Source organism: Papilio xuthus, unplaced genomic scaffold (assembly GCF_000836235.2).
Source record: "Papilio xuthus unplaced genomic scaffold, Pxut_1.1 DF828177.1, whole genome shotgun sequence".
Classification (NCBI taxonomy): Eukaryota; Metazoa; Arthropoda; class Insecta; order Lepidoptera; family Papilionidae; genus Papilio; species Papilio xuthus.
In genome coordinates, this window is record NW_013530472.1 from 2,650,870 (window position 1) to 2,675,469 (window position 24,600).

The 24,600-nt window shown below is 33.4% G+C and overlaps 2 protein-coding genes across 6 annotated transcripts in view; one reads left to right on the forward strand and one right to left on the reverse strand.

Annotated features, from left to right (window-relative positions):
* PH (polyhomeotic) overlaps nucleotides 1–17,620 on the forward strand; it is a 61,273-nt gene extending 43,653 nt beyond the window's left edge. Inside the window, exons 11-30 of one of the 3 annotated variants that reach the window (XM_013306673.1) lie at nucleotides 595–755; nucleotides 1,053–1,202; nucleotides 2,781–2,985; nucleotides 3,232–3,392; nucleotides 3,477–3,589; nucleotides 3,839–3,950; nucleotides 4,784–4,871; nucleotides 5,551–5,657; nucleotides 6,018–6,122; nucleotides 6,667–6,756; nucleotides 7,253–7,417; nucleotides 8,801–8,854; nucleotides 9,850–10,003; nucleotides 10,094–10,230; nucleotides 10,334–10,457; nucleotides 11,922–12,013; nucleotides 12,286–12,382; nucleotides 13,267–13,442; nucleotides 14,126–14,345; nucleotides 14,713–17,620. In XM_013306673.1, coding sequence (XP_013162127.1) covers nucleotides 595–755; nucleotides 1,053–1,202; nucleotides 2,781–2,985; nucleotides 3,232–3,392; nucleotides 3,477–3,589; nucleotides 3,839–3,950; nucleotides 4,784–4,871; nucleotides 5,551–5,657; nucleotides 6,018–6,122; nucleotides 6,667–6,756; nucleotides 7,253–7,417; nucleotides 8,801–8,854; nucleotides 9,850–10,003; nucleotides 10,094–10,230; nucleotides 10,334–10,457; nucleotides 11,922–12,013; nucleotides 12,286–12,382; nucleotides 13,267–13,442; nucleotides 14,126–14,344 — 2,510 coding nt within the window. In that variant the 3' untranslated portion in view covers nucleotide 14,345; nucleotides 14,713–17,620. Of the gene's footprint in view, nucleotides 1–594; nucleotides 756–1,052; nucleotides 1,203–2,762; nucleotides 2,986–3,231; nucleotides 3,393–3,476; nucleotides 3,590–3,838; nucleotides 3,951–4,783; nucleotides 4,872–5,550; nucleotides 5,658–6,017; nucleotides 6,123–6,666; nucleotides 6,757–7,252; nucleotides 7,418–8,800; nucleotides 8,855–9,849; nucleotides 10,004–10,093; nucleotides 10,231–10,333; nucleotides 10,458–11,921; nucleotides 12,014–12,285; nucleotides 12,383–13,266; nucleotides 13,443–14,125; nucleotides 14,346–14,712 lie in introns of all 3 variants that reach the window. The other 2 variants (XM_013306674.1, XM_013306675.1) reach the window with 2 other exon arrangements.
* Nucleotides 17,621–18,783: 1,163 nt separating this feature from the next.
* Nucleotides 18,784–23,194, reverse strand: LOC106113663 (techylectin-5A). Of its 3 annotated transcripts, none has more exons than XM_013306515.1 (8): nucleotides 22,689–23,194; nucleotides 21,753–21,903; nucleotides 21,515–21,613; nucleotides 21,284–21,440; nucleotides 20,746–21,010; nucleotides 20,280–20,406; nucleotides 19,798–19,957; nucleotides 18,784–19,160 (listed from the first exon to the last, which is right to left on the reverse strand). In XM_013306515.1, the coding sequence occupies exons 1-8, from the start codon at nucleotides 23,173–23,175 to the stop codon at nucleotides 19,011–19,013; spliced, it is 1,596 nt and encodes a 531-aa protein (XP_013161969.1). In that variant the 5' UTR covers nucleotides 23,176–23,194; the 3' UTR covers nucleotides 18,784–19,010. The 3 variants fall into 3 exon arrangements, with proteins under 3 accessions (XP_013161969.1, XP_013161968.1, XP_013161970.1); XM_013306514.1 differs by having other exon boundaries at nucleotides 22,671–23,194; XM_013306516.1 differs by having other exon boundaries at nucleotides 19,053–19,150; nucleotides 22,671–23,194.
* Between the last annotated feature and the right edge of the window lie 1,406 nt (nucleotides 23,195–24,600).

A 24,600-nucleotide genomic window follows, 5' to 3' on the forward strand; every position in this document is an offset into this window, starting at 1 on the left:
AAGCGGGAGTTAAGAGGGGATTTTTTATCGAAGCGGTATTGCAGGCTTAAGGGCTGATAAGCGCTTTATTTGTCTGCCATTGTTTACGTCGCTAATGCTTATTATTTCGGCTTACACGCATTTATTTAATATTTGAACACTCGCCCGATCGGAGTATTTTATGTCTCTATTGTTTTGAGAAAAGTATCTTGCGAGTAATGTGATCTTATGAACAATTACAGTTTAAACTAATATAACATCTTGTCTTTCCTATCCGCATTTTCGTATGGGTAGCTTTTGTATGGTAGCCATTAAGCATGTACTTTTGTGGTAGGATAACTGTTTAATGTTTTATACAAGCAACCTGCTTCTTACAAAATAAGACCCTGCCAAATTCAAGAAAAAAAATCATATTAACATCAAATGCGATGCGGTCAAGCGCTAGTTTAATGTTTAAAAAATTTTGTCGTTGGCTTTTTTTGCCTCTTGTACATTACCTTTGTAAAAACAATGTTTCTTGTTGCTAATTGAGAGGAAAACAAGAGGGGGTTTCAAATTTGTACGGAGCGGGTTCATTTAGTCAACGGCTTGCTAAAGGCGAGGGTATTTAAACAGCGCCGTTCCCGGGATACGCCACTATTCCTACTACGCAGAATCAGACGTTCGTCTTCAGTCCGCTCGGTGTCATCAACTCGCAGGCTAGCATCATTCCAACACATTCACAGCCGACCGTCTCCGGCATTGGACAGCAACAGAAAACCACTGATATGCATAAGGTAATATTTATATATTCTTAATATGCCGTTACTTATATTTTAAAGTGGGCTAGATTTTTTAAAATTTACTTCAAGACCGTTTTCAATTTTACAATGTCATTGTATGGGAGTGAGAAATTAGTGGACTGCTGTGGATGAATCGATGGTTCTTTCAGAATTTTACAATAGGTACAGCACATTGTAATCATAAAAAATCTAGGAAATTTTGAATTCGTACTACGTTACACATCATACATTATAAGGCGGCAGCGGCACTTAAAAGGTTAAGATTTTTTTAACAATATTATTTGTGTACAGATGAGCGGTGGCAAGGTGGCCGGCGCTAAGGTGGGAACTGCAACCGGCAGTGGTCAAACTGTGCCCGTTCACGCTCAGTGTGTCCAAGTCTCGCAACCAGTGCTCGGAACTCAGCAACCAACACAGGCTCAAATTATCAGCCCGTTACAGGTAACACTCCTAATTTTAATACGTTCTATGTTTACAATCGCGGACGTTAATTTGCTAGCTATTATAAAACTTTATTCGGGTCGAAAATTTTTATAGCAACATACATACATGCTAAACTTACATGTTAAAATAGCTTATGATGATTGTTTGTTGTATAAAATTTGATTCTAAATGAGAAGCTAATTTTTTGTACTATATTGTTCAAATGGGTAGGAAATTAACGTCTTCGACTGTGTATTTCTTTGCATAATTTCTTCGTGCGAATATAATATGAAGGCAGAGATTACATTGATTTTGAGCGGGGGTGTAATTTATACATGGACGCGAGCGCTACCTATTGATTTCTGTTGTAGACGTCTTCTTAAAATAGCGTTGCTCACTTTGAACATCTTTAACAAGGACGTAATGAGATGGAAAATTTTCATGTTTATTGCGCAACAATTATTTTCCTTTAACATTGGTAACTTTCCATTCAAATTGTTTTCTTTATACTATGTTTCAGCGATATTAAATTTGAATATTGTGCAAGTTACTTGTAAAAAATGAAGCGTTACCTTACGTTACTTCAATAATAATAAAATTGCTTGGCGTTATTGAATCTTTCTTTACTTTAATTTTAACGATTAGTACGAAGCTGTGATTAGTACGAACTGCTTTTGCGAGATTTTTTTATTTTTATGTAGCCTTCCTTGATCTGAAAAAGCGATTGTTAATTATTTTATTGTGTGTTTCAAAAAAGCTGGTTTAAAATATGCTGCGCTTATTTTTAAAGAGTTAGGTGAACATTGGTTAGGTAGGTGGAGTAACGTGATCATCACCCTTCATTTCCTCTCTTGTATATATTATAATTTAGGGGCCCGTGGAACGAATGAACCTTTGTATATGATAAACACGAATTTGTCAAATTATTATGACTGGGTTTACTTTAGTAACTACACTTTCTGTTCTTTGAAAATAACTTTTAGTCTACTACTTAAAGCTAAATACGGTGAAGTAAAACATCGTGATGCAACCTGCACATATCTGCGAATAAATTCAAAGATATGTGTGAAGTCAACCAACCCGCACTTGGCCAGCGTGGTTGACTATGGCCTAATCACCCCTGACTTAGGGTAGGCTCTGGGCCCCTCGGTTGCGACGCATAGTGAGCTGATGATGACTTAAAGCTAAATTAATTGATTAGACTTCGAAAATAAGAATCATGTTAAAATATCTGAAAGCCAGCGTTTATATTAATATTATTTCTCATAAATGGTAGCTTGTTTGAAAAACTAATACCAGTAAATTTTTCATAGATGGTTATGCTCACAAAGATGGTTACGCACATCGTCATGATGTGCTTCCGGGGTGAACTACGAAACTTCTAGATTGGTCACTATGTGATATATTGATTTATAATTGAGAAGTTGGTGCGTGTTGCTAATATCAAAAATATACTTAATTTCTGTACAATGTGTATGTTACTAGAGCTTTATAGACATATAACGAACTAGACGATTTTTTTTATAATTCGGCGTTAACCCACACGGGAGAGTTTGGCTTCTTATGATTTAACTTTAGTGTTCGGTGATTCCCCAGACTGGAGGGCAGACGATGCAGTTCGCTCCGTGGCAGATCTCGGGCGCTCTCCCCCAAGTTTGGACCGGGGGATTGCAGGCCGGGACTTTGCCCGCCGGGGGACTCCTCGCACCCAATCCGATATTCATAAGGGGCACCCAACCAGATGCGCCTCCCTCCATGTTCATACAGCATTCTCCACAGAATAATGTTCAACACAACAACAGTTAGTACCTTTTATATTGTATGTATATTTATTATAGGCCCTTCCTACACATTTTTTATTATTATTATAATCAATGTAATTAATTATTTACTATATACGTTTCCTTAAATAATTATTTGATCTGGCGCGTCTAAATGCGAATTTTTAGTGTGAAATTGCGAAATTTATGTACACATTGCGAAATTTGTGCACTGCTTCGGTGTAGACATTGTACTTGATTGTAAAGTCATTGTTAATTTTACGTAGATGCGACCGTGGCCACCACCGCCACTGCAGCGAAGCCCAGAGCTTCGTCCGATGGGATGACAAAGACACCTCGACCTCTGTCCAACATACTACCTTCAGGAGGCATAAGACCTGCCTCTTCGGTTTCCACTCAGACTGGTACCAACCAGTCCCAAAGTCAGGTATGCGAGAATATAGAATATTATAATAAATGCACTTAAATAATCTATATGCTAATATGTTAAAAAAAAACTATGTGACTTTAGGGCAAGCACCGAGGCAAACATGGAGTCCGATCGCCGGCACCTTCCTCCAAACAGGATGCAGCCAACCAGACCGCCAATAAGATGCAACAGCAAATGCACCAACAGAAGCAATCGTTAGTATACCAAAAATCACTTTTTCTCTAACATTTAATAGTTATACTGCAGTAGTTGTACAAGAACATTACATTCGCCATTTTGTTATGGTGGCCATCTTGGAGTTTTCATAAAGCATTGTACTCTACTAGTCAAGCCCTTTTTTTTGATACCCATGTTGGAGTTCCATTCTTCAGTTACTACGTTAATTTTACTATTGACAATTGTAGTAGGATAATAATTTAATGTAACAAATCTTATGCTTCCAGTCTGTTGGTGATGAACTCGAACGGCCAGATGACGCAAGTTACCAACTTACAAGACAAGCAACCTATCACAAAAAATCTGCAGCAACAAGCCATTATGCAACAAGCCATGCAGGTCACCATAATAATGTTAAATAAGCATATGGGTGGTTGCGATGGAAGAAAATATACCATTGGACCGATTGGTCGGAACACCGTTTAATCGGTCCAGTGGGATATTTTTGTCACTAACCGACGTCAGTATTTAATATATGTATAGTTATGTTGAAAAAAAAATATTCATAAATGAAATTAAAAAATTTATAATTTATTTAATTGGAAAGAAATATACGAACTGTTTATATTATTTCGACCTGTTATAATTAAATTTTTGGTTATTGGGTATATACCTTATTTCAATCCAAACCCTTAACCATAGACAAAATTACATAACGCTAAAAAATTCTGAACAAAATCTGATAAAACACTTTATTCACATAACTATACAACAATAACTATCCTTATTTTACATAATCACTTCAGTTTATCATAAAATTAAAAACACTGCAAAAGTAATGACCGCCATGTATGGAGTTTAATGTTCCACTCCTTACTAAAATGTGGCGTTGAATCGAAATGATATACAAATACATAAATAAGATTCAATAAAACTTTTGCAACGAACTGTACACGTTTCAATGAAAATCGGACGAATTCCCATTCGTTTATATGATACTATTCGTTCAGTATAAAATAAAGCCTAAATTATCCTTCATGAATGCTCATTCGTCCGATTCTAATTGAAACATATATCCCGTAACAGACATAAAAAAGCATATTCATATCACTAACTGTTCAAATCAAGTGAACATGGTTTTTTATTGACAATCTGTTCAGGATATTTAGTGAAAAATAAAACTCTTAAAGTATATATATTAATGTCTCTTTCGAAAAACTCAACGTCTACAGCAACAGCAGCAGCAGCAGCAGCAACAGCAACAACAGCTGCTGCAACAACAACAGCAGACTCAGCAGATGGTCCAACATTATCAACAAGGTACACTATCTAGAACAAAACCTAAACCTAACCTAATATTAGGTACCTAACATTACATATGAAATTGGCGTTTCGTCTCACCTGGCACTTTATTCTAAATTATTTGCACTTTTATTAAGAACCCCAAAAAAAAAAAAATTAGATGGTACATTTGAATCAACCAACACTGGATCAGCGTGGTTGACTATGACCTAGTCACCCCTAACTTAGGGTAGGCTCCAAGCCCCTTAGTGGAGGTATAGTGAGCTGATAATATGTGAGTTACTCTGAAGAAGTTACTTTGATCTTTAGACCACAAGTTCATTAAACTTTTCTAAAATCTTCAAATGATATATGCTGTTGGCAGCTGCTGCTTTAAGACATGCCACAGTACACGGTCACTTAAATAGGGTAGCTGCAATCTGTCTGTTACATTCCAATTACTCCCCAAGCCTTCCTGCTACAGATACATTCTTAAAAGTAAAAAAAAACATCCCATGTGGCAGTCCAGACAGTATCCAGATAGTTTATTAATTCGTGCTTCAATGAACTACCTATAAGATGGCAAAAATGCATAGATAATAATGTTATTTAAAAAAAACACCATGTCACTCCGATACAAAACGCCAATGTCACATGTCACACAAGCAAACGAAAGTATTTGGTGAGATACAAACTGACTTATTATTCTCCTTTACAGCTATGACACTGAATATGTCACAAGGCACACTACCCGTGGGTTCAGTTGCCCAGACAATACCCATGACTGGATTACCACAGTTATCCATGGTGCCACAAATACATCCGGTTAGTTGAGTTGCAACATTTGCTGTAGCCATGGGTTTCTACTGATGTAACATTCATATAAAAATATATGCAAGGTGATATCCTTTATCGTGTGCAATATACTGAAATAATCATATTGATTTTCATGAATGCTACAGCAATAGAAACCCTCAGTAGATAAACCATGCTCTCATTTCTTTGAAATGCCTAATTTAGCTGAATTAGTATCTTTGTATGATTATTTATATAAGATTTTGTTTGTATATGCAATCCCATCAGTTTTTTCAAATATGTAGCTTATTAGAGTAGAGTATGAATGTTACCTTTCATTTTTACCAATTTTGTTGTTATTGTCTATCATAAAACGCTTTCATTATATAGCTTGGTGGAATAAACCAATCGGGAAACATTGTGAACCAGCTTAATACAAATCAAAATAGCCAGAACACTCCAATTGCTCAAGTCCAAACATTACAGCAACCACAGGTAAAAGCCAATTTTTATAACACTGATTTTGACACTAATCAATAAAATGACACTTTGATGACTCCAAGTATTATGTGCAAGTGATCTCAACGTCAATACCCTATGCAGAGAGCCCCTCCTCCTGCATCCATTTATAATGTCACACCTACAATTATGTTCTAGACAACAACTTGTTTAAAAGTCTCGAACTACAAAATATTTGATTTCTATAAATGATGACTTGCCTAATTTTTAAAATTAGAATGTCTGTTTTACTTTTAAGAATAAATTTCATGACTATTAAATTGTAATTGACACTAAAAAGAGTTATAATTCAATAGAAACAGAGTATTGTAGTCTATATTGTTCGGTCTTTCTTGCCCGAACTGACTCACACTCAGTTGAATAATAAAAGATGTTATTTTTCAATTTTTGCAAATCAGGGAAGATTTGTGTAAAAGTTTATTTTTAATGTATTTTACAAGTTCAATATACTTTAAACAATTATGAAGACTTACCAATTGTGATGAAGTAGTGAGGTTATTGTTTTCTTAAACTTATGTAGACGCTGGTAGGGGGAAGCTTAGTTCAAACTTCAGTGGGGATGACAGTACAGCCTCAGGGAAGTATAGCCCACACTACTCCCATGCAAACGGTGAGTTCCCAACTGCAACAATAAAACTATGCAAGAATTTACTACATTCACTTTAATTTAGGATAGGTTTAACCGACACCATAAATATCAGACTAAATTCACTGTTTCGACTGTTATATACTTTTAATGTCTATGCAGGCGATAAAAGTTTGTATTTCAAAATAAGAAAAGCACGTACTAGAAAAAATATATTCACAATGTATTTCAGATTTTTTTTAAGTCCTATTGAAATCTAATAAGTTTCTGTTTAAGTTCCAAGTCTTACATTTCAGTAGTTGTAAGAGCTTTAAGTTAGGCGCCTTGTAAAATCGCCATATGCATGTCATTTTATTTTTTTAATTTATGTTTTAGTTACACCCTTTCCTAATTTCCAATGTACGAATTGTATAAAATGCATGCTTATAATTACTTGACATAGTTATTTAGTTAATATAAGGTTAATAGCGATACACTTGATGATGCAATTAAACAAAACTCATTTATGTTGTATAAAAAGGTATCGGCAAGCAGCCTGTCGTCGCCTCAAATGAATCTACAAACTCAAAGCGGCATGGGCCTGGCTTCTACGCCGGTGCAAGGTTCAGTGGCGCCCGTGCAGTCCCAGACTCCGCAACTGACACACGTCAAGAATGAAGAAGATAAAACTCAACAGCTCGCCCAGGTTTGCCCTCCCTCTTACTTATTTTTCCGATATCTAATTATCACGATAGAATTAAGTAATCGCAGCGTATCTTTCTATTGTTTCTAGTTAAACCAGGCATTCATTGCTATTCTTATGACAGTCGAAATAACTTCTAAATAATTGAAATTTAATATTATACGTCTGGGTCCAGAAATGTATGTGGATGACTTAGTCTTTTGTATGCGTAATAAATGATTATTTTTAATACAAATTATATTTATTTATATTTGAGTATTTCCCTAGTAACTTAATTTTTAACAATGGTCACCCAAAATTGCGAACTTGGTCACCCTAATCTTCTATGTTGCCAACATAGGTGATTTGTGGCCAATAAGGCTATCATATCGTACAATAGAGCCCCATTCAGTTGTTTTTTTTGTTAGGTTATTTAATTTCGATGATTTCGTTAATGAAATGAAAAGATTTAAAAATTATTAAAAATGTTATTAAAACTATGCTTTCTAGATATTCAGAGTAATAATAGCGTTCGAGCTTTATGCTACCGCGTCCCAAATTTGCCTACATTAGACTACTAAAGCTGTGAAAAATGGCGAAATCATATTCGGAGTTGTTGGCAACACTGCTGACCGTTGGCTTTGGTCTCACGTTTTTAAGTTCGCGCTCCATCGGTTAGACGTCGTAGTCGCCTGTTAAGTTTTGGTGGTGCTTTTTGATAATTGTGTTTAATTATCGTTAGAATTTTTATATACGTGTTATCGATCCAGCTTGCAGTGAAAGATGGCGATTAAAGAAACTGTCTACAAAGTTATAAATATTTCCTACCAGCACTATGTACGTAGAATTTTAATCAAACTAACGAATAATATAAATGCGAATGTTTATATGAATGGATGGATGGAAATTTGCTATAAATATAGACCAAAGACTAGAAGAACACAAGCTACTAATAATTTTTTTTTTTATAATTCCGCGCGGATAAATTCGCTGGCGATAATTCTTTTAATAGTTTAATTGCATATAAATCTAATTAAAAAAAAAACTTATTTTCTAAAATGATATAGCATAGTAAAAAAAATATCGTATGTTAAATAAGGTATTCACAAAAATACTCTACTTATCATCGATATTTTCTCAATTAGAGCATGTGATTGATTATATTATCATTTTAAAGTCTTTTGACTGTTGTAGTACAACAGTCAAAAGATATTGCGTGGAGCCTTTCTATAGTATTAAAGAAAAGTTAGGCTTGATGGTGTTACCATCGCTGGTGCTTTTCTCTCCTTTAAAACGGACACTTTATTGAATAAGCATTCATGATAATGATTTTATGTTGCAATTCATTTGCAGAAATTACTGTATCCATAAATATATTTTGTACATTAAAATTCTTTCCATACACAGAGGAAAGTGTATGCTTGCCTCAACTTCGTGCCAATCAGCTCGTTGACTTCAAAAGTAAGAGTTGATGACATGTTTTTATGTTGTTGTTTGTGATGCAATGATTTATATCAAAAAATTATTGTTATCTAAGTTTAAAAAAGCTGGTTAAACTCCATGTTACCAAAATTATTTAGATTTATTTGCTTTTGTAAACTCTAAATGATTGCTTTGTTTACTTTTGTTCTTTTATTATAATGGAAGATTGTATTGTCATCTATTTTAGTAAAATTTACTTCATAAAATTGATTACCTTGAAGTTTAATCACAACTATAATTTTAAATTTTAAACTAAATATTAATTTCTTTTGCTTCCTCATTTGGTCTTCTTTGATAATTCTAAATTTTACATTATGTCTTATATGACAATTAAAATTTAAATAAAGAGATTGCTCATATTCTTCAAAGAAATTTAAAACATATCCCGATTTACAATAAATTTATTACTTCAATTTCCATAGTATACAACATTACCCAAGTTCCGAAAGTACATTTTTTTGCCTTTCTTTTTAATGTCTTAGTTTTTGGAAATGCTTATTTGTTTAGTATGCCATATTGATGTTTAGCATTAAAATTACTCTTAGTTAGTTAGATGTTTACAGGTTTTCTTTATATCAAACGCAACAAATAAAACTTGCCACTTTTTTGCTCAAATTCAAAATACATATTTTGTTTAATACTTTAATAACTTTAAATATAATTTTAAATATTCTAGTATGTGATGAGAAAATCTGTAAAAAGTAGTTTCTATAATTTGCAGTTTGCATAGCTCCACCTAAATGTATTGATTAGATTCTCTTAATCAGACCTATGTTAATAAAAAGTTTCAAAAAATCATTATAATATATGTAATAAAACAATGTACACATGCCAAGAAAGACTATAAAATGGTATTTTGTCTCATTTCAAAAAAAGTGCATGCGCAACTGCAATTGAATATTACTTGCGATCTCTTATGTACTATAAAATGTTGATAATTGAAAATCTTTGTTAATTTTTTATAATTTTCCTAGTCCGGGACTGGGGATGACACCGGAGAGGATGTGCCGCCACCGACCATGACCGTAAACACTGAATACGTCACCAGCACAGAAGGTGCCGGACCTTCCATGCCGCTTTTAGAAGCAACAAATGACTCTGGTGCACTAAGTGGCTCCTTCTCATCCGGTACTATACCTAAATTTTTATTAACTTGAGATTGCTTTGTACATCTGAATGAAATTTAAAATGTAATTTATAAAATTTGTTTTTTCTTAGGTGCAAGTCTGTATTCAGAATTTGTGTCTAGTTTGCAATCAACTAGTGAATCTATGACATCAAATGCTACCCCGGCTGTGTCTAATGCCAGCATGCCGAGCACTTCTCAAGTACAGAACCTTCCAGGGACACCACCGGTAAAGATTGTCACTTTTTCTCTAGTTACAACATTGTTTATATTTGTCTCTTAAACTTTAGTGTTTTAATTATATACAATGATATTGTTTGTGTTATTTGAAGGTAAGCTCCGCAGCCCCTGCATTTGCAACATCATCGCCCGTGCACACTGCGGTGCAACAGAGCTCAAATGCATTATTCAAGAGTCCCCAATGCAACCGTCACATTGCATCGCCGGCTGGTCATGGTAAGTGCTAATATATACGTTTACACGTTGTCAACAACGTGATCGCTCCCCCCTTCCGCGTACCCTGTCACCGTCTAAAAATAACATGGAATTGTTTTCGTCTTTTCTGACTTGTGATTTTCAATGACTAAGTAGGTTTAATATATTTTCTAACAACATTAACCCCTAATATAATTCTAGAATTTCACTTTAACAGCATATTGATAGATATTAAACTAACTATGATCAAACGTTACATCACATACTGTATCGCTTTGTTTATTTTTTTTACACATGATAACATATGTATTCTTTTATAATAATCGCTTTTTTACTTTTACTTATAATCATCATGTAACTTTATTTTAATTTTTATAACACCTATACGGTCGTCCATTAATGTATGAAAAGTATGTTTTTTTTTGACGTAGTATGGGAATACCCAAAATCACGTGTATTTGGTACCGTATTTAAAATACAGTTATAATGATATTAATCTGATTAATTGTTTTTAGTAATTAATTATTCGTAATAAGTGAGAAAATGAATAAACGTGATGTCTCATGTTATCCCATGCTTGTGGACGACATTAATGGACGATCTTTTGACACAATACATTTTTATAAAACTTTAATTATCTAATACCTCTCATGTCCACACTAACATCGTCTCTGATAAGTGTTTTCTTAAACTGGTAATTGAGGGAATGTTTTATAATTATTTCAATCGTTTTTTAAACATAATCAAAATGTTAGCAAATAATTTTTGTTTAAACGGCGAGGAGCGAGAGGAATTGCGTGCTACCTATTTTTTTCTCGAGCGACATTATTTATACAAAACAAGTGATATCACGCCACCAGCTCTTAAATTATTGGCGGTATAGCCCTGAACTCAGATTTGAAATTTAAAACTTCCCGATTCCTACATCGGTCTCGATTTTTTCAAACAAATATATTATTCATGTGCCTTTGTGCCGTGTGCAATATAACGCGGTGTGATATTTATTCTGCAAAGAAGTGGTGTTTTTTACACGTCTATTGGTTCTGAACAAAATCAACGCTTTCAAAGCTTGAAATCAGGCAGTTGCGACGTCATCATCCACATAATGCCAATACGAAGGAAGTAAAAAACGTTTGAAACATTGTGTTGACTTCTCTTTTCTTTTAAGCGATATTCGAAAAGGTTATAAGCTAAAATCAATTGTATCGGTAAAGATTGTGATAAAAATTTGTTTTACAATACAAGTCTTATTTATTTATAATATAAAAATTAGAATTTGTAGTTTTGCTTGTTCGAAAATTAATAACTCCTATCCTACTTTTCTTGTCTTCATATTATCTACTTAAATATCGCAACGACTTACGCTTTCTTCAAATCGTCATACAACTTTAAATCTTAATTAACAAACTTAATTATTTATGGTAGTCTTTTTCAGTGAATGCTTAGTGGAATCGATAAGTATTAAAATTGAATTTGTGTTTTTAGATAAGGGATTGCCAAAGGCTATGGTAAAGCCTAATATTCTGACGCATGTCATCGAAGGCTACGTAATTCAGGAAGCGGGAGAACCGTTTGCAGTAAGTTATTGTTTCAAATAAAGTGAGCGAGTGAAATAATTTTACGTTATTAAAACGTAAAGTTGATTTGTACCACAAGTAGTTGTAAGCTACTTGAGGTGGTTGTCTAATTTACTATGAATACCCGTATGTCTACGGGAATAAAAATAAGACGACCAGACTTGCGCAAACTTTTTTTGATTTGAGTGACACAACGAGGAGTTACTGCGTAAGTTTTAACACAAATTATATTATCGTTAGCATTTCCTAACTAACATATGTTGAATTTGTAGGTGAACCGGCCTTTCCGTGAATGGACGGCTACAGGTGACAGGGAACAAGACAAAAATCGTGGTACTAAAAGATCGTTGCCTAATGATCGTGATCAAAGTGAGTATAAAGTCGATATATTTCTATAGCTTTTTCAATGTTAATTATAAGTTCAAACTGATGTTTTTCTCGTTTGTTGAAGACAAGAAAAGTTGGTCTGCTAGATTAAAATGTATCAACTTTTTATTATGTTTGTCGTACAATATCGTATGGTAGGGATTAATATTATATAGATATTTGTACTATTGGATAAAATGCCCTCCAAATATAAACCCATTGGAATAAAGGCTCAAGATTAGGAAGTACTAGCCCTGTTATTTATTAATGACACACAAACACACATACACACACACATGTTACGATGCACTACTACTTTTTTCATCATTTTTATTTTTTTACTTTATCATTTTAATTGCATTTAGCTATTACCATATATTATATATTGAAAAAATAGCCAATTCTATGTGTTATTTACTTTTGCGATCCAGACAAAATACCTTTTAATTTTTTTATTTCAAAATAAAGTCTATACTTTGTTCGTTTTAAATTGATAAGTTTGACAAACTGACATGATGAACAACCATGAATATATACTAACGAACATTGGTTCTTTAATTAAATTAATCAAAGAGATAAATGATGTAATTTAGATACTTTCATAGCGTTTTGTGTTCTGCTACATACATATCTTATTTTTCTTTTGAATGCATTATTTAATTTTGAAGAATGAAAGAGGAATAAGAAGAAACAATTATATAAGTAGTGTAATTCAAAAACAACAATCACAAAAAATTTGACTCCCAATTTCTATTATTTATTAACAATTGACTTATTTTACTCAACCCATCAAATTAAAACGGACAAAACCATACATTTAACTTGAAAATTGCATCAAATCATAATGAGACTATTAAGTTTTATTCAACTATTTTTTTTTCTTTTAGGCAAGAAGCAGAAGATTGAGACTGCAGTATCCAACAATGGTACAGCAGCAGCTGCTGCAGCTACTGAGGTGCCTGAACCGATACCCGGCACTTCAAAAGCAGCTGCTGAACCACCTGCTGCCGAACCCGCAGAGGCTGCACCACCTGCCAGGGTTGTCAATGCCAACAAATGGACGGTAAGACCTTGTATAAAAACTTAAATAAATAATAAAAAAAAACTTAACTATTAGGTTAGGAAGAAAATCCGACAGTGTGCCGGTGTACTGGCGCAACACTAGCCCTACTAAAATGTCGACGTTTATGTCCCCTCACTAATCTTTCTGATACTTCACGTTGTAATGAAAGCGCGCCATTCGCGCCAAAGGATTCTAACTAATAATGTCTAAAAGTACTTATTATCTCCCTTCTTATTTATTATAAATGTAAATGTTTGGATGTATGGATAGATGTTAGGAGGTATATCTAGAACGGTTTTATGGATTTTGCTGAAATTCGACATAGATATAGAACATAATCTGGAAGAACATTGGCGCCTAATAAAGTTTTATCAATTCGGCGCGGACGGATTCGCGGGCGACAGCTAGTAATACTATGTATGATGTAGTTATAACCATAAAATTCCATGCCACTTATTGAAACAAAATATCTCAGACTACGATATAAATGTCCGATATCTGATAGATCAACATATTTTTATAAAGCGGCTGACTTAACATTTAGTATCGTAATGCAAATAATTTTGCACTCAGAGACATTTAATGTATACGCTGAGTAAAGTTTAGTATATTTATTTTTATAGGAAATAAGTGATATGATGTTCTTGAATTTACATTAATGTATTGTGTTTAATTTATCGCAGGTTGCTGAAGTGTACGAGTTTATCAGGAAAATACCTGGCTGTGCGGGCTACGCTAATGAATTCCTGGCTCAGGAAGTTGATGGTGAGGCATTGCTGCTCATCAAGGCTGAGCACCTTGTTATGGCGCTGTCCATCAAGCTGGGGCCCGCACTGAAGATTGTTGCCTGCATTGATGCTCTGCGCCCGGAGAATGAACAAAACTCTAATGAGCCCGAATGAGGTGAGTTTGTTAACAAATTATTATCTTACTTATAGATGCGAATGTTTAAATGAATGGATGGATGGATGTTTGTTTGAAGGTATCTTAGGAACGGCTAAATGGTTCTCGTGGAAATTTGGCATAGATGTAGAACATAGTCTGGAAGAACACATAGGCTACTTATTACGTTTTTTTTTAATTCCGCGCGAACGGAGTCGTGGGCGACAGCTAGTTAATTAGAATCTCTCCCCCATATTAATTTCCGAAAACTTTGCAGCTTAGTACAGTTTAAAAATATGATTTAACTGTAACAGTATTTTTAGAATGTAATAATTAATATTTGTTTTTATTATGTTTGGTACTAAATACATATTTTTTTTCTTTTCAGAATTAATTTTCAAAATTAATCTCATGGACTTTGATTAAAGCGAGATTAAATTTCTTTAATAATACAGTTATGATATTTATTAAAGAAGCGCAGTGACTTCATAACGTAAATGTGTAATTTTTGTTATTTGTAGTGAATGTGTTTTGTGTATGGTGCAGTGCATCAGTGAAATAATTTGATTACATGTGTTTTGAAATATTAACATTTATTATATAGTTAAGATGTAGTAGTCTATGTATAGTGTCTACCAAAAATATTGTTTACTCGACACATTTATTTGGAATATGTATTCCACTTTTCTCTTATGTATTGTTAGTCATTTTTATCTTTATATTAATTTAACTATCGTACTTATATTTTGTATTATTTCATTAATTGTACATTTAAGATTGGTGCAAGTATTTTTTTTATAATGAATTTGTTGTAAATATTAAGCCATTCCTGTTTCCGACTATATTTAGAAATGCGAATGGCTTCTTAAATATTATCCCTTTTTTTGTTATTTTGTTGATGAACTTAAGTTTTAAAATATGATTGTTTATATTTTGTGTGTTTAGTTTTTATATTTTAAGGTATTACAGCAACATTTAACTGATGGCTACAACTAAAACTTAAGAATATTTTTTTTGTCATTCAAAATCAGCTCTAAAAATCTATCTTGTTAAACACTAGAATTATTTTAGTGTATAACGCGACTCCATAACTTCTGTTGTAAAGTTCAAAGAAGCAAAAGCGAACGGAAAAAAGACTATATATGTTCCAATATAAGGTTGATTTCATTTCATTAAAATTAGTTAGCACGTTAGTTCTGGAAAGATGTAAGTTTAAAACTTTTTGTTATACATTTAAATAATATTGACCATTAGAAAAAAAAAACAAATTTTCTTATCAAAATTTAAATTAAATTTTTTTTTATCAAAGGCACTAGGTATCCCCGCGTGCCCTCACAAAATTCCCTAAGTTGTAGCCATTATGTGGTGTCTGTTAATACCTTGCTATCGTCATTTAGGACACATGTCGAGTGGTCCGCCTATTCCATATTAAGTTTTAGCACCATTCATTTGGTGCTTTTTATTTAAGTTGAATATTATTTTATAATTAGATTTAACACACTGCATCAATATGCAGTATATATGTAAATAATAGTGTTTCCCTTCCCCCTAACACAACAACCCGCATAATGATGAAATAGCATTAGGAAACTTGTATCTTTTCATATGTTAGTTTGTAGTTAACGGAGCTGAAATGCCCAAGACCCCACCATTCAAACATAGACTTACAATAAATCATTACTAACGGCTGTTTGAAGCCCGAGAGCTGAGGGTTCCATACCCGAGTCACTCAACAGTAAATAGAAACTATTCATTACAATATATAACATTAAAGTAGAATTAGATTTAATTTAATTAATAATTAATCTATTTAATATTTAACAATACTTTGCACCATCATCCCTAGTTTTGAGTTTAATTCATAAATGTATCTGTAAGTGTATAACATAAAATAATAGAAGAGTAATAGACATGTCTAAGTAACCTCTCTCTAGTTCTGAATTTTTTATGTTAAGGCTATGGTTCCAAAAAAAATTTATTACTAGCGTATAAATGGAGACATTAGAATGTCTGATATGTATGTGTGTATGAAAGTAGTAGTATATGTATGTTTGTATACACATATATATATATTTAATATGTATCATGTTTGAGACGTTATTACCTTTTTTTTGTAAATTTCTGGAACAGACACATAGTTGTCTTAAGTATTAGTAATGTTATAATTATTATATTCATATTATTAATAAGCTTATTACGTGTTGGGATAAAGTTGTAGTTGATTGGTGTATCTTTTTTGTTTACAGCGATAAGTGTGTACTTTGTTTAATATATATGATTGTTAAAGGAGGCCGCTGTTGGTTATAAATAACCAAATGTGCAATCGCTGTTTACAAATTTTATTCATAGTTTCGCCAAAGTAAACGCTTTGTGTTTATTTTTTATTTTTCATATATTTGATTTTAGTACCGCCGTATCCAGAGTTCAAGTTTAAGGCAGATACTTAATGTAGAAATCAACACTAAAGTGTTTATTTAACTCTGAGTTCGGTGTTAATCAATTTATCTATGGTGCTACTTAGTTCTTGTGTTTATGTAGCATATTATTTTGCAACATTTATTTTTTTTTATAACATAGTATAGTAATTTGCATAGTTATATTTTATTTGCGAAGTAAATATTTGTACGTAAAATCTTGATATCTGTATTTGTTTTAATTTTATGGAAATACCAAAACATGTCAGTAGTTTTTCTAAATAAAACTTCTCTGATAATTACATATTTTGGATGTACTTTTAAACGTAAAATTATATATTTAAGGCTAGTAATTTGTTAATCATTGTGAATGTTCTCCGTACTAGCGGATTTGATTATTGACTTACGTGTTACTTGAGCCAATGAGCCAATGTAACAGAATATTTAGTGCATCGATTTATTCCATAAACTTAATGTCAGATTAATGAATGTGTAGTGTTCGATGTAAGCGTATATAAATTAATCTTTAGTTAAACTGAAGATGTCGGCAATTATGTTTATTGTACTTTTCAATAATATTCTGAGTGTCTATGTATTATTCAGTCCCAGGCGCAGTCAAATGTAATCTCACTATTGTTGTCGCGAAGCTTTTGTAAAAACAATTTCGTATATTTAATGGAATATTAGATGTTTGTTCGTGCGCTGCATTAGTGAGATTGCAAATTAATATCATGCAACTACCATTATGTATTAATAAAATATCGCAGAGCGAGCCGGTCGTTTCGAACGATGATGATCTTTTTCAAGTCCGTATAAATGTTGCTCAGATAATTGAAACACTTAATAACCAACAAAATTATTTAATAAAGTGCATGAGACTGATGTGACTTCTTTTATTTCTTTCCTATATAATTCCATCCTGAACACCGCAGTTGTAAAACCAAATTAAACAGTAACATAAAACAATTTATTCAAAATTTACATTATATTAAAAAAAAAACTCGTATGATGAAGCTTAAAGCTAATTAACTTATGTAATTAACTATCAGAACATTAAAACACCAAGAAACTTTTCTTTTAACATGTCACTAATTGTGGGTTTCTGAGACCCATGTAAAACATATCGTCATACTTGCCTCATCTTTGACAAAACAGAGATATTTTTTAAAAAGAGATTTCGGTCTTAGAAACCCGCGATAACCTTTGTAAGTTAAGAAGGCGGACGAGGCACAACTGGATCAAATAGAACAGTGCTAAAAAATTAATGAAATCTGGGATTTCAGCAAATTTAGTTTATAAAATTAATGGGAAACTACAGGATAGTATATGAATTAGACAAATGATTTGGACACTATATCTTGCTATGAACAATCCAACATTCATATTTTTCTGCATTGTGAATACGTAACCGTAAGGGACTGCTTATACAGATCGGGGGTAGAATAGAGCAGATTTTTATAGCAAATAAAATTGAGTCTTAAACAACTTACATTAGGTTTAATTTTACTTTTCCGCTCTTTTACTCTTGAAAAGATGTGCAAAGTAATTTAAAAAATCTGCTTCGCGCTCCGCCCCAATCTGTCTGAACTGACCCTAAGTTCCTACCGTCGTATAACACTTTGACTTTTTATTAAGTGTGAGAGAGGCGGTAATATATTTAGGATAAGCTACGACAGTATAGAGTTACTGTTTGACTTCCACCTCACACAATGTAACAGCGCAGATGACTAACAACGTTATTTGACTCGTGAGAACTGCGCCGAAATAATTTACCACACGTATGTAAACCAGTGGTCGAATTACTGTAACCAGAATTGGTGTAAACATATGAAATTTCGTAATGTTTTTTATTATGAAATGTCACAATAGGCCTTCGTAGTTGGGAAATACAACAATGATACCGATTTTTAGAGAGATGACAATGTGTTTATGTTAATGATTCGACAATAAAAAACCTTTTATATCTATAAAAGTAAATATAAAGTTATCTTGATCATTTCACAATTTTCTAATTTAGTAAAATGCAAACAAAAAGTACATACACATTATTTACATTGTTAACATTAATTTAAAAATTATTTTACTCGTGTTACAAAAATAGTTAAGAAATCAATTCTCCATAATGAATCCACTCAAAAAGGTCTCTTGATTAATTTGTACATTAAATGAATTCACAACAGATTGCGTTATCACGTTGAATAAATTCTGTAACAATTTATATTTGAACTTTTGCCACACCTATTGCATTGTTCACATTTGTCTATTGATATATCTACGAATAATTTGGAAAAAATACTTCGTCTCGCGTGTGCCCTTCGTACCGGTAAGGTTTCCTTAGATGTGCCGCTTCGAACGTTGGCTTCGCCCGGAGTCCCTTCGGCTGTTCTTCTGACGGTTTTACTTTTGAACTCTCTAAAATTTTCTGAAAATAACATAAGCTACCTCATTCTTAGGTTATATTGCAGACTATTAACGTAGAAATAAATTTAATCGTTACGTGAGAACGGCAGGAAGTTGCTAGATACGGTCAACATAAGTGCAAGGCATCGCGGAAGCTCTTTGTCCAGCACTGGACTCACACAGACTGATGATTATATTATTATAGAAGTTTTGTAGTGTTTTTAAATTTCAGCCAATAAATACTTTTATGAAGGAGATATTTAAGCGTGCATTATTTTTAATTGCATTATTTACTAGAAATATTAAGAAGTGACTGGGACAAGTTTGCAGAAATACTAAATATAGTGGGATACTTGCCCATCAAAGCAATGCGTCCCGGACATTCTCCGCAACCGATGGTGCTGACCAAATTCGCTTTCCTACAGACCAAGCGGAAACTTTATCTTAACGAAACAGTCATATTGTAAAAAGACCACAAAATTAAAAATAATGCTCGTTTAAATAACCCTGTAAATACAGGCAGATTGATTCTTGCAGAAAATAATTTTAAATCTACGGTCGACTATTTAGTGTGAAAAGTTAGTAATAATTGATTTTCTAATAGTATGTACTTAATTGGTGTAAAAAGATTTTTATTTTTTATAAAGGGCTGCGATTACCCTGGGATACTGGTTGTAGTCGAGAGGTCGACTTGCTGGCAGGGGACGGATCATCATCCGTGACTTGGTGAGCGGCACTGCCGGCGCCTTGAACGAGATCCAATACATATTCTGTCCTTGTGGCTCCTCTGCAGACAGCGTATATCTACCGTTAAGGTTGCTGCAACAGAAGTGTCGTAGGTTTAATAAAAATATTATTAATTTATTCATAAATTATAGAACCTTATTGATTTTGGCTAAATTTTGACGAGTAATGTCGGTGATTTTGCTTTTAAATGCTTTGATTGATCTTGATTTATGTGTTCAAAGGTAATACTCAATTACCCATAATGACCTTATTAATTTCTTATTCTCTTTCTAAAGATTTATTTATCTAGGTTACATTTTATGGGGAAAATGGTTGTTGTGATTGTCAACTAATGCTTTTTTTAAAAGCAAACCTTAGTAAAACAGTCTTTACCAATGTATAACGAAATTATTACCTTTTGTCACATTCTTTGTACCACCAAGCGCCGCCATGTTCGGTGGCACACGACCCCTCTTTCCATTCGTCATTGTCCGCGTCGTAAGTGGAAAACTTCTGCCCGGCGTGGTATGATAATGAGTCACCTTAAACAAACACTCTTCATTAAGAAGTCATCTCCCAAATAGTCGACAAATAGTTTATTTTTCAAATTGACATATCCTATTTTTCAATCTATCTCTTCTATAAAAAATTCTTGTAAAATGTTCTAAGATTAGATAGATAGACTAGAAAATTACTGTTGTGGTATAGTTCGACTAGGTATCGTAATTTTATTTCAATTCCCTTTTCAATCTAATTTAGGGTAGCGTTAGCAAATATCTTTATGTTATGCGTTAAGTCGAATATTTGTCATCCGACTATGATATTTCTATTTGAGAATGGCATATGCTTTATTTAGAAGCCTAAATAGTTAAGTCACAAACCTGCAGATCCGTGAAAGGAGCCGAGCGTGCTTATCCTGTAGCCTTCATGTTCTGGTGCGATGGTAAAGACCGAGTATCCCGCGAAGCCGTCCCTCCCGTGCTGCGTCTCCAGTTCGATCCTTAGCTCGTACAGCTTCTGACTGGTTAGATGGTGCAGCTGCTCCAAACCGAGCCAGAATTCACCCGCCAAGTTGCCAAAGCCGTATTTATACTCGGACCAAGACTTGTAAAAATCTTGCGAGCCGTCGTAACGATTTTGAAATACCTAAAATTTTTATTGGTATCACATAAACTGAAAATGAAGTGCTATCGATTTGTTTTGATCAGTTACTTGAATCATTTTTACCTTTATTTTAATTTTTAAGAGAGACATATAAGACGTGTAAATGATTGTGGCGTTTAACGTAGATATCGCCGATAAACAAGACTGAACTTAAAAATATTTATGGTGTTTTATCACAATTTTACACAAAATATAGGTAGGTAATTAACATAATCCTTAGTTTCTTTTATTAAATAACAATAATATCATTCCTACCGTCCATCCCCCACCAGCAGTGCTAAGATCACACAAAACGTAGAACGGATCAATATCGTCGGGTTTGATCTTGTAGATGCCTGATATATTGAACCCTTGAATTTGTATTTCATGGCAGTCAGTAGGGTATCGCTCATTACGGTCCATTCGACCGATTCTGAGAAGAAATAAAATATATATGTATTGAACGTTTTCGATACAAAATTATTTTAAACACTTGAATATACTAACTTGCATTCACATCTCTTCGGTTTTTGTTCATGTAGCGCTTTTCTAAACTCACTTATTATTGACAAGCTGTCCAATCCACCGCCTCCTGACTCCTGCCGACTAAGGAAAATGACTAATTTGAAAGTAGGATATACATAAATAATAAATTATGAAAATTAAATACTTTTTTCCGTAGTCCGCCGCAGGTCCACGGAATTATAATTATTTTGTGTGTTTTTTGTTGTGACGTCATACTTACTTGTGATAAAGTTTACTGTTCTGTCGATGTTTAACTTCTGCAATAACTCCTGAAATGGATTCAACGCTTGCCATGATGCCCTTTATATGGTCTTCAACGAACTTAAGTCGCGCGTCCAGTCCGGATTCCAATCTGTATACGCCGGTATCCACTGTAACAATAATATGGCTCAATCACCTTATAAAAGTTATTTAGTTTTTTAATTTTAAAATACAAATAAATATATTTCGTTATTGTTTGATATCGTGGATGATATTTTATCAAAAACATGTTTAAACAACGATGGTTTATCGTAATACGTTTACTGATGCATACTGCTCTAAGTAGCTCTCTCGTCGTCAAATCTTTATCAAAGCTTTGGCTTATAGATATACATATCTTGAAGGAAGTATGCGTTGCCACGACCTTTTTTTTCTTTCCCTAATCTTTATCTATCATGACCCATTATGGCCAGTGAAGTGTAGTAACTTTTGGACGATGGTATGGTCTTGCTGCGGATCGCATAATTTCTAAAACTATGCGACATAAGACCTGCCTTTTGTAAGTCTAGGCCTGCTTATCGTACTAATAACGAGAAGCCACGTCTTAGTATTTTCATACTGTGGTATTTTTTGAGACAATAAGATTTAAATTCCCCTGTCGATAGTTTTGCTTTTTTAAAGTTTGCGTTGAAAACTAGGATAAATGTTAATTTGAACATAAGCGAGAAAATAAGAATATTTTGAGGGCAAAGTTTGTTTATATTAGGATATTTGAGATTTTCTAGAGACTAGTTGTGATCAATTTACCAGTATATTACTCATCTAAATTATTTTATGAAACATAAAATGTTAGCAATAAGTGGTAAGAAGAACAGTTCACGATTAGGCAACAAAGGAAATTATAAGAATCACGATTAACTTCATTAAGAAGGCTTACTATGTGGTAGAGTAATACCTCCCCTATCTTGCGACGCTTTTTCTAATTTTGCTCTCACGTAACTTATATCTGTCTTCAATAAATCTATTGCTGTGTCCAACTTCTCTGGGAACAATTGACTTTGTAATGATTTCGACAGCGCTGCTAGATATTTCAATATATTATTTGTTTTCTCGTGTACTTCTATATCCAGCCTGTTCAATCTGAAGTCTATACTGTCGATTTTCTTTAGATATTTTTCACTTGTGGTGATCGACTCCATGATCTTTTCTATGACAGCCTCGTTTTCTGACATCATAGCGGACTGCACAACTCTAGTATAATTGTCGCGTTTCCTCGATGCAAGCATTGCCCTACTCAATTCATCTTCGTATTCTTTTTTCCATGAGTTTTTATCTGAGTGTTCACTTCTGTGTTTTTGTTTCTTAGCTCTATTAGGATCCGGGACGACTTCCGAGGATATAGGAGAAATGGTCAAGAGTGCAAGCAGTAAAATGTATAACATATCGATGTGCGAACGTTCACTTGGCCGTAGCGCGACTGGCCCGCTCAAACATTTTCCACGCTCATACAAAGTTTACAAACAGAACGGTCATCAAATAAAAACAATCACGCTTTGTCCCAGCAGATGATTCGTAATAACGCTACTTCGCATCGTTAATTGTTAATAGAATGTTCACGAGCGACTATTTAATTTGTTTGGTCGTATTTTCAAAATATATCTTATTGTTTACAATAAAGACGTCTACAATGTAAATTGTCGACTTCCTCGCGCGTGTCGACTCGTACAATATGTGCAGAGGTATTTCAAAAATCAGTTTACACAAAGACACCACCAACTGAACACAAAATGTAAAGAAAATTTAATTACATTATCGTAGAAAGTTCTAAAGATTTTGTTTTTGCTTTTACAATTTAGGACACATCTGCGAAAAGAAATGTAAAAGTTGTCTGCTAAACGGAACTGACCGAAACAAATAAAATGTCATGGCAGATTCATACGCTTGGGTTTCGGCTAGCGTTTACGACAATGACTTAGAGGCTTACCTCTCGATTGATGAACTTCGTCAAGTTTTATTTGATGGAGCAGATTTTTAACGATCACATCTAATAATATGTTGAAGGCGCAAAGAGAATAAGCAAAAAGCAGTATGCTCATGACGTTTCTATTACGTTTTAATATTATAAAAGCGAAATTTTAGGCTATTGTTTGGTGTGGTCGCTTCCTAGACGTTGATTTATTATGGCTCTGTGTGATGACGATCAGCGTGCGGTCAAGGTGACTCCAAAACCAGCCTGGAGACATCAAATTGATGGATGGGTTGTTATTACGTATCTCCAAAATAAGCTAAACTTATCTCACTGTAATTCGACACAGATATAGAATACATTCTAGAAGAACATATAAGCCCATAGTCAGGTCATTTCAAGATCAAAGTGAGGGGTTCAGAGTCTACCCAAGGAGATTTGACCTATAGTCCCGTAAATGTGTACGGCTCCCGCGGGATACATTTGTTTCACATATTTCTTCAATAACTTCGACACATCTTATTGCAATTTGGCAATATAAACAATGTCTCGAACAGCCCATGAGATACTTTTCAAGTTTTATAATTCTGAGCAAATGATGTTGCGGGCAAAAGCTATTTATTTGGGCACTGCGATCGCACGATTACTAAGCTTACTTACAATATTTTTTATATTATTATATATAATTACTTAGCAATTTTCTTTCGTTATTGTCTCTTTTTTATCTTATTGTTTTATTATTCTCATGCCTCGCTTATTATTATATGGTAAGATAGTTTCTAATTACAGACACAATGAACAGAAAAGTAAAGCAAATAATATCCTTCATCTACAAATGAGACTAAATAATAAAATTATAAAAATCAGGAATGACAATACATAAACGTTAAATGCATACTTA

What these genes read in the sequence shown, in the direction of transcription:
- LOC106113663 (XM_013306514.1), bottom strand. Translation starts at nt 23,175, where the DNA reads ATGTTATACATTTTACTGCTTGCACTCTTGACCATTTCTCCTATATCC. An exon ending in AACAGTAAACTTTATCACAA is followed by an intron (nt 21,614 to 21,752) that starts GTAAGTATGACG and finishes CATTTTCCTTAG; the next exon opens with TCGGCAGGAGTCAGGAGGCG. An exon ending in ACTACAACCAGTATCCCAGG is followed by an intron (nt 19,161 to 19,797) that starts GTAATCGCAGCC and finishes TGTTATTTTCAG; the next exon opens with AAAATTTTAGAGAGTTCAAA.